The sequence below is a fragment of the Chamaea fasciata genome, unplaced genomic scaffold (genome assembly GCF_029207755.1).
Source record: "Chamaea fasciata isolate MVZ Bird 193981 ecotype frontalis unplaced genomic scaffold, bChaFas1.0.hap1 SCAF_7, whole genome shotgun sequence".
Classification (NCBI taxonomy): domain Eukaryota; kingdom Metazoa; phylum Chordata; class Aves; order Passeriformes; family Sylviidae; genus Chamaea; species Chamaea fasciata.
This window is the reverse complement of record NW_027094092.1, coordinates 15,069,912-15,083,733: the sequence shown is the minus strand read 5'-3', so window position 1 is coordinate 15,083,733 and position 13,822 is coordinate 15,069,912. Positions and strand designations below refer to the sequence as shown.

General features: G+C 44.8%; 1 protein-coding gene across 1 annotated transcript in view; it reads left to right on the top strand.

Moving 5' to 3' along the window:
* Window positions 1–362: 362 nt before the first annotated feature.
* SLC22A18 (solute carrier family 22 member 18) overlaps window positions 363–13,822 on the top strand; it is a 61,501-nt gene continuing 48,041 nt past the window's right edge. Inside the window, exons 1-4 of the mRNA XM_066187686.1 lie at window positions 363–1,118; window positions 2,531–2,628; window positions 4,751–4,896; window positions 5,935–6,067. Of these exons, the coding sequence (XP_066043783.1) occupies window positions 945–1,118; window positions 2,531–2,628; window positions 4,751–4,896; window positions 5,935–6,067 (551 nt within the window). The 5' untranslated portion in view covers window positions 363–944. The remainder of the gene's footprint in view (window positions 1,119–2,530; window positions 2,629–4,750; window positions 4,897–5,934; window positions 6,068–13,822) is intronic.

Sequence of the window (13,822 nt, the reverse complement as noted above, 5' to 3'; positions counted from 1 at the left end):
GAATCTCTGCCTTCTTTTTCTCTTCAAAATAAAGATAATCCTCAACCAGACTCCCAGGCTTCAACAAGTTAGAAAACAAACAAATAAACCTCCAAGCAAATAAGCAAGCAGATAAACAAATAAAACCCTAAGTAAACAAGCAAGCAAACAACAAAACTCCCAAAGGCCAAATAAGTCTTATTTATTTCATTCCCCAGTTGGCAGTCAGCCTCATGATTTGTGTGGAAATAATACTTTTTTTTGTTGTTTTTGACCTTGGCTGGTAATCTGTAGTTTGAGTGGAGTCACATGTGAACATTTGCTAGCCCAGAATTACTATAAATTTGCAGCACCTGGAAAGGAGGGAAAATGGCTCAGGTAAAGGTGATGAGAGGGGCTCTAACTACTTGTAAAATCTGTGTTTGTTCCGAGATCTGTATAAACCTACTGGAACTGGAAATAGCTGTTCTGTTGTAAGCTTCACTTACAACCTCCAAAAATAAAAGAAAAGTGAGTTTCATGAAGAATTAAAACAATCATCTCTCCTGAGCCACCAGGGGCAATAGAAGTGAAGGAAATGAAACAGTTAAAAGAGTTGAAGAGCTTATCACGTGCTTTTGTTTGGGGCAATGTTCACTTTCACTTTGCTGGGACACTCCAGCTGATCTTTGTTGTGATGGCACTTGGGGCAGTGAGCCCACCTGGGACAAGATAGAAGAAGCAGATCTGTGGTGTGATGCATGGTTACCTTTGATCCCACCTAGCAAGTAAGCAAAGGGAAGAGGAAAAAGGACAGAAAGAAACATTAAACCCGTGGCATGCTGGCTCGGCACCTTTCACACTGTAAGCTTTGAACTGTGCACACAATTTGTGTGCCTTATCTACGCTTCACATTCACAGCTAGCCAAGTGCCTTCGTGTCATTCGTGTCCAGCCCTTCCTGCAACAAGCCATTCTGTGAGCACTATGAATGCAAAAACCAGCTCTAGAGGTGAGGAAGAAGCCTCAGGAACGAGGAATGAGACCCTGGGAGAGAATGGCTGCTTGGGAGAGGCCAAAAGGCGACAAGTGATCCGTGTTGCCTACGTGATTGCAGCCCTAGACCTGACCCTTCTCTTCATGCAGATAGGAGTCATGCCTGTGAGTATGGGTTCTCTTGCTTCACAGCACATTTCCTTCAATGCCAGGCTCCGTAGTTTTCCAGGAAAGAGGAAAGATATCCCTGAAACTGAAAGGAATTCTTGGGATTCTTACCAAACAAGCAGGTTGTGTCTCTGTCCAGGGTACACCCAGGCCATAAAAGCTGCCTTATTATTTGGGCTGCAGTAGCACCTAGAGCCCTTTCCTGGCCTGAGGGCTGTGGGTGAAGCTGATATAGTTTGTGTCTTCTTGCATGGAGTGTGAGTGACACATCCAGCAGCTATCAGGAACCGGAGGTTTCACATCAAAGGTGTTTAAGTGTATAATTATCCAGCTCAGTGGGATTCATTGTTTCTCACTCACTGGACTTTTCTGTCTGATTTTATAGAATCAGTGAGGACTTCAGGTTGGAAAAGACCCTTAAGGTCATTGAGTCCAATCAGAAACCTAACATTGCCAAGTCCACCACCAAACCATGTCCCTGAGTGCCACATCTACACATTTTTAAGATACCTTCAGCGGTGGTGATTCCACCACTTCCCCGGACACTCTGTTCCAGTGCTTGACAATCCTCTCAGTGAGGAAACGTTTTGCAATATCCAATCTAAACCATCCCTGGCACAACTTGAGGTCATTTCCTCCTGTCCTATTGCTAGTTACCTGTGCGAAGAGTCTGACCCCACCTGACTACCAATCCCTTTCAGGCAATTGTAGAGAGAGATGAGGTCTCCCTGCAGCTCCAGGCTAAACAGAAACATGACACAACAAAATCATGAATCAGAAATAACTGCCCATTTGCTCTTCAAGGTGTGCATCTGTGTTTTTTGCAAGCTCAGGCTGTGGTTGGACCATCCAGTAAAGGCAATATTTGCTTATGTTGTACTTGCATCGATTCTGACTTGCTTGATTAAACAACAGCTCCAAGACTTTCCATAATCATCTCCCAGAGGGTGACTGGGCTGTTCCAGGTGCAGGGTCTGGAGGCAGGAAAGCATTTAAAACTTCCCTTATGCCCCTTAGCAATTGCCTAATACATTCAGCTGTGTTGAACTGCAAAGGTAAATGGTGATACAAACTTGTCACCTGGTGGAAAACTGATGGTTTTGATCACATCTCCCCATCCTTCAGTGTGTGGGACAGAGACATTTGGTTTTTATTAAGCTGCCAGTGTCTGGTCCAGTGAAGGTTTCCTCTGTAGGGCTGGGGAACTGAAGAAGGTGGTTGTTTGGAGCAGGGATCCTCTCCACACAGATATTAGGATGTTTATTCATAAATATAGTGTATACCGTTTATTTACTGGTTTTGGTTTTCCTGATTTTTCTGATTTGTTTTTGTTTTGTTTTGTTTTTTTGTTGTGTTTTTTTTGTTGGTTTTTTTTTTTTGGGGGGGGGGTGTTTTTTGGGTTTTTTTAGTACTTGGCAAAGAGCCTAGGTTTGGATTCAGTGGGGTTTGGCTATCTCCAGACCGTCTTTGGTGTTCTCCAGCTCGTGGGAGGATACGTTTTTGGAAGGTAAGTAAGAATGATTCTCATGACCCTTTACATAGCTGAAAAAGGCCAGGCATTTTTACACTTTCATAAAAATAATTTAGTTCTGGTTTGTGGTCCTATTGAAATGTTTGAGGATTTCATAATGAACAAGGGAAAAATAAATGCTATTATTAGAAAAACTGCAGCATAGAAGCAGCCTTTATATTAACTTAGTTATGTTTTAATGGCACACATTTAAGCGGAACAATATCCTGGGAATGGGTTTAAACCACCAGGGTCTTCAGAGCCCAGGTCCTAACAGCTTAATCCTGCAAATGTTTTATAGCCATGTGTAACCTTAGAAATGTCTTGTGACTGGGAAACCCAAATTAAAAAAAAAAAAAAGAGGAGGGTATTTGCTGATGGTAAGTAGAGTTGTTAATTACAATAATTGAAGGTTGTGTCATTTCATCAGCTGATTCTGCATCCATGTTGAATACAATCTTTTAAGAATATCTATAAACTCAGCTATCAAAATAAGAAAGGAGTGGAAAAGACTTGGGTTTTCCAACTCTTTACCCCTAGGAACAGACTTTTCTCTTCCTAATGAAATGTAAATAGCCCTAAAAATTTTGAGTGGTGGGAGAATACATTCCTAAAGACCAGGAAAAATAAAACCTTGAAAGATATGTGTAATTCAGTGACAGAAAACTAAAATGAGACTGAGAAAATCTAACTTCTCTTCTTGATCCTGCTACTGATCAACAAATTAATAAATGGATAGGGAACTGGTGTGTGCTTCAGTTTAACTGCAGGGAATTTACTTTTCTGGCTGATGTAGACTGAGAGCTCTACAGGATCCTCTGGTATGTGGAGTGTGGCACTTTGAGGATCTGATCTCAGCCCTTGGACGGGTTTTCAAATAAATAACAGCAATGTTTGATTCTACATTACTGCTTGGCAGAAAATGCACTTCTAAGAATGGAGGTGGTACAAAGGACCCACTTTAAATGTTTTTCCTGTTAATACACAAACCTAGAGTATTTCTCTCCTGGATCTGGTGCCATCTGAAATCTAGGTCTCCTCCATGCATATCATTAACTAGTATCCAGAATCACTGCTGAAGGGAAGGAGAATGGCAAACCAAATCTGTCTGGGACTGAAAGTGTCCTTTGCCAGATTGAAGCCAAGATTTGCAGTGTAGGTTTGAGATAAAAAGGATTTTTCTAGACATGAGACTGCTTTGATGTCAGCATGGGGATAGATTAAATAGAAAATAGGAAGAAAGGGGATGAGAATGTGTTTCTTAGCTCAGTTTTTCGTGTTCTTGCTCGATGCTCCTAAACAGACATGAAAAGATAAAGCATTATCTTTACTTTTAGGTAACAAAACAAAAAAATCCCCACACCAACAATGTAATGATTTGTGGTCTTTAGGTTACAGACAGCAAATGTAAACTGCCCTAGCTTACATGTAAACAGTGAAGTTTTGACCTGTACCTCTCCCTCAACACAAAACCTTTTCATTACTTATGCTTAGCTCTGTTTGTAGACCAACCCTGGCATTTTTTAGGGGGTTGTTCCTCTTAGTGTAAGCACAAATAATTGCTATGCAAGATAATGTTCATCTGCTAACTGTAACATGCAGCTTCAATAGAGTGAAGGAAGGAGGAATTCAATGAGAAACTCTAAGGCCTGTTTTATGGTCATCTTAGCCCCTGCTGCTTAGCCCCCTTTCTGTGGTACTCTCAGACTTTGTCCAACTCAAGCTTTTTAAGCTTTTTGAAGTTTAATTACAGCAAAGAGTTGGAGCTGGGTCAAAACCAGATCTGACTGCGGTTTTTGCCTGTTTGTGTTTTGGGGCTCGGGGGGGGGGGGGGGGGTGGGGGGGGTGTGGCTGTTTGTTAGTATGTTTAGTCGTGGTGTTGTTTTTTCCCCTTAAATAGGAGCAAAATTGATTAACTATTGAGAAGCTTTGTCTTTTCTTTCTTTCTTTCTTTCTTTCTTTCTTTCTTTCTTTCTTTCTTTCTTTCTTTCTTTCGGGGGGGGGGGTGGGGGTTTGGTTTTGTTTTGTTTGTTTGTTTTTTGGGTGTTTTTGTTGGTTTGTTTGTTTTTTTAAAAAAACTAAATAGAAAACTGACAATCTTTTGCCATTTCTGTACCAGGTTTGCAGATCAGTTTGGTGCCCGAGCAGCCTTAATTCTCTCCTGTGTATCTGGAAGCATCTTCTTCCTGCTTATGACCCTCTCCACCAGCATCCCCATCCTCTTCCTCTCCAGGCTGCCAGGAATGCTTATGCATGGGATCCCAGGTAAGGTCATTCAGGGATGAGTAGCTTTCCAAATTGCTTTTGCTGCCTGATTCCCCCTCTGCTTGCTTGTTTTAATGGAAGTCAACAGGTTCAAAAGCATGAAGGAAGGCAGGAGGAACATGTAATGGTCCTCAGGGATGAAATGGTGGGAACATGAGGCAGCAGGTGTACTGGCTGTGGAAAGCAGTGCTTATTAGTCTGAGTTCTAGGCCCATCTCCCTGTATAATCTTGAAGAAATGAATTGGCCTTGGTCACCCAGACATGGGTGCAAGTGACTTGCTGGCAGCAGTGTTATCCCAGACTTTTCAGCTGCCTTCTTGCAACCAGGATATTTTACACAAAAGCTTTTCCCCTTCTCCTGGTAAAATAAGCATCCTGGTAAAAATTAAATATTATTACAAAAATACCTTCCATTTCCCACCAAGCTGTTCTGTTTTGGCTGATGTTACCTATATTTTTCATGTAAAAGACATACTCTCCAGCTACTAGAAGTCCATGTAATTCATGCAAGAGAAATCAAGTTGATAATGCTTCCTGTCACTTGTGAAGTGGTTTATTTGAGTGGTTTGAATGGTTCTGTTTCTCATGACTGGTGGGCTGTTGTGTTCAACGTGGATGGACCATGAGGCTTCCAGAGGCGAGTGACAGTGTTTATTTGGAGGCCCTCTTCCATGCAAAGTATGAAAATTCAAAGCTGGAGAAATTGTCTCTAACCAGAAACCAGCCCAGAAAAGTTTTAACTGGAAAAAAAAAAAACAACAAAAAGCAACAACAACAACAAAAAGCAACAACAACAACAAAAACCACCAAAAAACACACCAAAAACCCAAACAAAAAAAACCCCAAACCCAAAAACAAATTTAAAAAAACCGAAACAAAGAAACAAAACCCCAAAAACATAAAAAACCAACAACAACAAAAAACCCCGAAACCCAAAAAGCTCTTAATGGCTAGCAATAAAACCATGGGAACTGCTGGCACATCTGCTCAAACCCTGTGGCAAGGTTCTTTTAAGGGTTATTTTTTCCCCCATGCAGGTGCTCAGAAGGTTATTACAGATGTGACTTCTCCTTCTCAACGTGCTGGTGCTTTGGGGAAACTGGGCGTTTGCTTTGGAGTGGGCATCATTTTTGGCTCTTTCCTGGGAGGTGTTCTGTCCACCAAATTCGGGTAAGTGGCCCACTTGTTTGGTATTGATTTTGTTGCAATCATTGAGGGAGCTGCTGAGGGATATTTTGCTGCCCTAGAGCTTTTGATGCTATCATACTCCTGGTGGCAGCAGAGGACCGTACCAGAACTCAAAATTTTGCTTTCCATGCTGTTGCAAAGAACACTCCTACTGTTTTCACGGAGATCTTGTTGCACATCTCACCTTCTGCCTACTAAAATACATTTAAAAACAAGCTGGATTGAGAAGTGGATTCTGCCTTTCTCCTGATAGTCTTGGTTTTGGAGCTGAGTGTGCTGAAAAACAGCTTTTAAGAAATGATATTGTACAACTGAGAAATGGAAATCAGGAGCACTGTGAAACTGGTGGAGAAAATGGTGTCTTTGGGGGATGCTCAATATAGGGCAAGATTATGAGAAAGGGGAAGGCAAGCTTGGGAGAGCAGGGGAAGAGAGTGAAGAGGTCTAACCCTGTCACAGCAAGGTGAAGCACACACTTGACAATTCCATGTTGACTTTCCACAGCCTGGCACATCATAGCAGGCTGCCACCTTCTCTGACATTCTGCAGTAGGAAAGAAATGCTCTAAGGTATGGTGTGTCAGAGAATTTTTGCAGGCAGTGAAGTGCATGTGGCTGTAATCTCCTTGGAGGATTCCCCAGCATTGTCTGGTGGGGGAAAAAAAATCCCTTGGGAACTTTAAGGCTTTTGTTTTGCTCTACTTCTCTTTACTATGGATTCTTGCTTCTGCAGGCTCAGGTTAAAATAACTCTACAGCATAGAATAGAGGGCAAAAATCACTCTCATCCTTGTCTTAGTGCCATAAACTCTGTGGAATGTGTATGGACATCTCCTGGGTGTTTTGCCTGGGGCACAGTGGATTATGATGTGGGGTGTCATATGTTGCTCTCTGAAGCCCGTTGTGCATCTACATGCCTTCAGGTGCTCCAGTGATTCAATTTTGTGTGTGAAATCCTTTCATAGATTGAGTAGAACACAACCTTATAACATTAGGGAGCAGCCTTAAAACCTGTTGACTGCTGTACCTTGCCAGTGTTGGTCAAGTGACACAAAACTGACCAAGATTCATTTTGTAGCTATTACATGGTTACATAAAATTGGAGACGTACATAATAGTAACTCATCAGTATTTAAAAGTGTTTATAGATATTGCAGGCTGAGTTCTGGTTTTATTTTTAATCAAATACAGTGATTGTAGATCTTTATGTGTTAACTGAAAGTAAAGGTTACCTCAGTTCTCAGCTTTGGTTCTGTGCCCATATGTAAACATCAACATAGAAGCAGCATTGTTATCTAGGAAAAATTTATGGGGTTTCACTTTCTAGCGTGTGCATCAGTCACAGGTGTATAGAAAAGCAGCAGTGGGAGGGAATCTCCTGTTTCATTTAATTACTCAGGGACATTGACTTGAAGGCAGCCTAGCTTTTGGTTATTAGGGCTTGGCTTCAGGCTCCTCTCTCACTGTGAAATCTTCTGGACCTTAAACCTTGTTGTCTGCAGCGCAGAGAAAAGTGAACCTTATCCGTAATTATGGGAAAGTAAAGCAGCTGCAGGTGGAAAACGACCCAGGTCTCGGCTTTCGCCTGCAGGAGTTGTTTCCCTTGCTTTTCCCACGCCGGGGTTGTTTCCCTCGCCTCCTGCGGAGGGCAGCTGCGGCCCGCTGCTCCTGCTTGGCAGCCGCAGTGCCTGCAGCCCTAGGGCAGGGCTGGGCAAAGCAGCCTGTCTGCCCTTCTCCGTGAGCATCCGTGCGCATCCGTGCATCCGTCTGGAAGGGCGATAGGAATTTGTTATCGAGGGACGAGCTCTACCGTGCTGGCAGCGCCCTCCTGAGCACCCTGGTGTGCGAGGAGGGTTCGATACGATTTGATAAACAGCAGCTTCAAGCTGAGAAATCCGCGCTGGGTGTTCGGTAGCAGCGTTTGCTGCAGCCAAACCCCACGGTGCTTAGCTCCCCTGCCAGATTTCAGTGCAAAGATCAGAGGAACAATGCACCGGACTTTGGTGTTTTGGCTGGTATGGGTGGAGAGCAGGAATTCAGCTGACAGCAGCTCTGTGCCACGGAGAGCATCGCCATCCCCTGCGGCTGGGTCTGCCGCGCCGACCTGCAGGGAAAGGAATGGGAATTGCATTATGGACTTGCCCCAGGCTCCCTGGCCTTGTTGCTGTATTCCACAGCCTGGCTGCTAATCCTCCCTCCCTGTTTCCCAGATTTGTACATGAAGGCTCCAGCTGTACTTGGAGCTGTGTAATCATTCCTTTTTTCTTTTCTTTTTTTTTTCTTTCTTCCCCCCCCCCCCCCCCCCCCGGAAGAATGACCCAATCACCTTCCATTGAAAAGAAGCATTTCTGCTGTGTCATGGAAGAGCAAAACTGGAGATTTCTGTCCACTCTCTGTTCTTTGCTTTCCCTCACCACAAAGCTGGCCAGCATTCCCCATGTGTTGTTGACAGCATTATTCATATGTTAGCAGTGCTTTGTATACAAGACGGAGTAGAAATCAGTCTCACTTCCTCAGCTGATGTCATTTTGGTATTATTCTTCTGTATGGTGTTTACCATTGATGTATTTGACCTAAAGAACTGGACTGTAATTGTTTTCATTGTTAGAATAATATTTGTCAACCCTTATTTATTAAGGGAGCCCTGGGGAAGTTGAATATCTTGTTCTGATTTGCATAGGATTTTTGGATGTTAGATCCTGACCTCCACTGTTAAGCTGTAACCACCATCTCCAGCCCTTCCTCTTCTCTTTAAAGTACTACATTTTCCTCCCATGTTTTCCAAAACTTTGCTGGTCAGGCAAACTTCACTACCTGAGGATGACGTATAAGCCAATTTATTAATACAAGCAGTCATAATCTTAACCATTTGAAAAGTGTTTTCATTTTTGTATGGTTTTTTTTTTCTTAATTGGTGTTTTTTGTCAGTTGATTGAGGGTAAAAAATTGTGGATTGTGGATAAAAAATACCTAGCTTGAAAATAACTCCTGTAGTTCAGCTGAGGGCTACACAGGTTTTCGGAGAGTGCAAACTCCCTAACAGTTCATCCACAAAAGGTGACTAAGAAAAGGAGCTCTGTTTGCACTCTGCAGAGGTTCTCCCTCCCTGTACACTTTCTGCAAAGCTGTTGTGGGATCACTTGCTGTAGGTGAGTGCACCCCTAAAGACAGGTGATTTGGTACTTGCGACAGATTTCTGTGGGAGCCCTGTGGGTGAAAGGTGGAAGCAGGCAGCTGGATTAGTTTTCATAAGTGGAAAGATGAGTCTAGGTAGTTAATTGCAGAGATTTCATCCTTTCTTCTGGGACTATGATTAATTACATTTGGCTGTTTTATTCTTTCCTTCTAACAAGGCTGTAGAGAATGTCTGCTACATGACCAAGAATTGTTTGCTTTCTATGAACATGGAGATGTTTCTTTATTTTAGTGACTTGGCTGTAGGCTTAAGTCTTTTGGCGCAATTATTCTTTTGATTACAGCAGGCTCTGGGGATAGTTTTTGGGTTTTATTTTTTTCTCCAGCTTTGCTATTATCCTTCTTCCTCATAGGGAAAAGAACGAGCTTGTTTGCCTGGAGTAGGGAATTGCTTTTTTTTTCTTTTTAACCCCCATTTGAACAAAGTCCTCTGGCAGGGAATTTTTCATTGGCTTCATGGCAGAGTGGAAAAACTGTGGGTGTTGAAAGGTCTGAAGGTTGGGAGCTGGGAAGGCGGGTGGGAGCATGGCAAAGGGTGAAAGGGTTGTGCTCCATTTCAGGACAAAGCAGGGCATTCTGCTCCTGGGAGCTGCTCCTGCTCCCTTCCAGCAAGAGCTATGATGTTTCTCCGCCTGGGATGATGCTGATCAGCCAAGCGTCAAGGAATGGTGAAGCTTGTACAGGCATTGCTTTGTCCTTTGTGTCAAGGCACTTGGGAGAAAGGGAGGTGGAGTCTGCTTGCCAGCAAGCAAGTCATCCGTGATCTGCAACATGGTCTGTCACTGCTGGTTGAGCTCTGTGGTGCCCTGGGAGAAATGGGGACAGAAGAGGAAATGGGCTGTTTGTCAAGGAGCTGATGGCTTGGGGAAATGCAGACACCCTCAGCTGTGGCCTTCTCTGAAAAATTAGAACAGAATCTAAGGAGTTTTTTTCTTATCACTTACTCTGCATGGTGGCTATCTTAAACTTTGGGGCTGTGGCTTCCAAATTATCTATAAATTCTGTGATAGAGGATCATGGATAATATTCTTCAACAACTTGTTGGTTCAGAAGTCAGGTCTAGGGCACTTCTGTCCTCTATTCCCAGCACCAGAGTTTTTTAGTTCTGATTACTTGTTTAATCTATTCTTGAACCTAAAAAATGCCTCAGTGCACTTTGGATGGAATTCATCTAATCTTCGACATCTACAGGAGACACAACTACACCTAAATTTTCTGTTCGGATCCTGTGGCTGACAGGGAGGCACAGGTGCTTCTACAGCATCCTTCACCTCCTCATGAAGCAGTCCTGAAACATCTCAGGGAACAGTCTGCCTCCCAAGCTTTTTGTGCTTGATCCCCAAGTCCCAGAACACATTTCTGGCCATCAGCACACTGTGCCTGTGGTCAGGGTCCTGGAGTTTGATGCTGGATTGTGAACTTACCAGAAGTCACCAGGATGCAGGTCCTGAGCAGTTTTCTGTCTGTGCTGCATTCATACAACAGATAGGTCTGCACTGAGCTCTTTCCCAGCTCTTCCTTCCTGCGAACTTCTAACCTGCCTCCCACATCTAGGCCACCAGTTATTAGGTTTGGGTCCCCTGGCTTTCTGCCGCGTATCCAGTGGAAGATGGCACCGTCACTGCAAAGGTGCCCTTGTTCCCCCTTAGCCCATCTTCAGCGAGCCTGGCTCTTCCCTACAGTCCCTGGTCTGAGCTCCAGTGGAGCCGGGTGTGATGATGGGGCCAAGAGCTCCTCCTTGGGCCTTCACCCATAGGTGGGGCCCTTTCCCAAGGGAGGAAGAGTCGGGTTTAGCACAGGCGCTAGCAGCTTGTGGGAGTGCCCGTGCCTTGTGGCTGCCCTCAAGGGTTTGGGGTATGGCTTAGGAGGGCAGGGCTTGGGTTGAGCTAATGGGAGGCCTGGTGGCAGCCCCTTCCTCGGCCTTATCAAGTGTGCTCTCCATTTTCTTTCAAAACCCTCATTGCCACTTAACCTTCTGCAGGGATTTTGGTGGGAGGGCTGTGAGTGTGGCTGTGCCAGCTCACAGGGGATGGCCACCTGCCTCTTTTCCCCACAGCACCCCCCTGCTTCCTGGGCATCTCTACCTTTAGGGGTTACCTGCTTCATTTTCCCAAAGTAACCACGATGAAAATGCATTTTAGAAAAAAAAAAAAAAAGTATCCAGGGTTTCCTCCTGTGAGTGGCTTGTACTGCTTTCAGAGAGCTGAGGGCTGCTGGAAATTGCCTTGCACCAGAGCCATGGGAAGAGGGACTCCTGGCAGGATTTGCCCGGTGTCCCTCCTTGGACTGCCAGCAATTACACAAACAGGCAGACAGAAAATAAAAGGCACGGAGGGAAGGATATCTCCAGGGGAGCTAAGGAAATTTCCCCACTGCCTTTTCCAGCTTTCATCATGTCTGTGCACGGGGGGAGGCTGCCCTGCCTCACCACCCCATGCCTGGAGTCAGAAAGTGAGGGGGCGGCGGGCGAGCGAAACCCTGGTTTGTGTTCGTGGTCGCCAGATTGCAATCAAAAGCGTGTGTGTTTGTGGAGTCAGCTCTGCTAAACAATTATGGATGTTTGAACTGCTCCCCTCTCCTGATGCTTTGAAAGCCCTGGGTTCCCGTGCAGTGTGGGGCCCCGCCTGGTCTGTTGTTAACTGTGCTCCTGCAAGGCTGTGCAGAGGTGGTGGCTGATTTTTCTTGTTAAGCTTGGCTTAACAGCCCCAAGAAATAAGTAAAAAAAGTGGGGGCAAAACCCCCACAATGGAACCAAAACTGGAATTTTATAAAAAGGCACAAGGTATTTTGGGTCTGGCCTTGCTAGCAGAGGTCGAGTTGGAGGGCTGGACATGACCCTTACAGCCCAGGTTGCACAATGAGGCAGTGTCTGCTCATGACTCACTAGAGATTCATCTGCTCTTCCCACTCCTGGAATATTTCACGACTGGGCAGCAAATCCAGCAGTATCACTGGGGATTGAAATCCAGGAAAATACTGTTTTCTTTGTTAGCAGAAAATAGAAAGTACAGAATAGCCTGTGGTTAAGTCCTTGAATTGGGATTTGGGACTTGGCTCTGCTGTGATTTTCCCGTGATACGAGTAAGTTATCCCATCCCTCTGCACTGCTGTTTCTCATGCATAATAACAGGGCAATGAGATAATGTTTCCTTCCCTCATCCAATACATTTACAATATTGCTATTTAGATCACACAGCCTTTGGGATGCAGACTTTCTCTATCATGAGGTATGCTCATGCAAATATCTACTACCTTGAGGGAACACATCCTGCTTTTCCTGGATGTATTCTCTTTTTCATCCCCTGGTGCCCTGGGCAGGCAGAGTCTTTGTGAGCCCAATTACCATACCATTCCCTTTTTTTTTTTTTTTTTTTTTTTTTTCCTTTTTCTTTTTCTTTCCTTTCTTTTTTTCTTAGTTGTTTGTTTCTTAGTGTTTGTTGCCAGGTTGGGGTTTTTTTGGTCATAGAAGAGTCCCAGAGGCTGTGGGCTAAAGTGCAGGACTAAGCCCAGCAAGACCTAGCAGAGAGACCTCCAGGGCAACCTGAGGTGGCCCTACCTTCCTCCTTTTGTGTTTGTACATATTTAAATGGGCAGCTCTCTCCTTTACTTCTCCTAATCCTTTTGATTCAAAGGGTCATGCTTATGTTTCATTCTGATCTGCTTCAGTGAACAAACCCAGCTTTGTGGCGAGGCCAGGGCAGGAAGGATGTGGTGCTTGTGTGGGAAGGAATATCAGACAAGGGAGGGAGAGAAGGTCAGGATGAACGGAAATGTGCGGATGTGGCATGCGAAGGGTGGACCAGGAGGAGTTAAGACTCCGGGAGTTAGGGAGATGAGGAGTGAAGCTCTGCAGGAGATAGACTTAGTGATTTTAGACTTATTGTGTCACCTGGGGCAGTAAGATCAGCACAAAAAGGGGCTTGGGCTGCAAGGAAGGAGTGTTCCCAAAATAGACCTTCATTTACCACAGGGGAAGAAGGGACAGCACACCCACTGCTGCTGCTTTCCTGGTTTCCTCCAGCCTGAAGTGTGACAGCTGTAAAGGAAGGGTGGGAAAGCAGCCCTTTTTTAAGACTTTGGTCTTGGCTTTTAAGCCATTCCCAGTGCTTTCCTTGGCCATTGCTGCTGGATTGGTGGGACGAGCAGGCTGCTGTGTGACTGGAGAGATGCAACACTCCATCGTCACGAGCTGCCAGTTCACTTGTGGGCCAGGCTGAAGGCCAGACTGCTTGAATGCGGTGTTTAGAATGAAATGAAATGGGTGTGGCCTTCTCATGAGCTACAGCAGCTTCTGTGGCCCGACCCAGGGTTTTTGTTTCCTCACAGTCTCCTTATGAAACCCTGCTCACAGCCACACCACCAGAGCCAAAGGTATGTGAAGCATTTGGGCAGTGGACATGGCCAGAGGGCAAAGGAGTTTCTGAATGGCCATCTCCAGGCTACCCCTGGCACTTGTTGGGCCTTGTCTCTTCCACCTGACAAACCATGCCATAGTGCAGCCAAGTGAGAAGGTGTTTCCAGCATCAGAAACTCCTTGGTGTTTC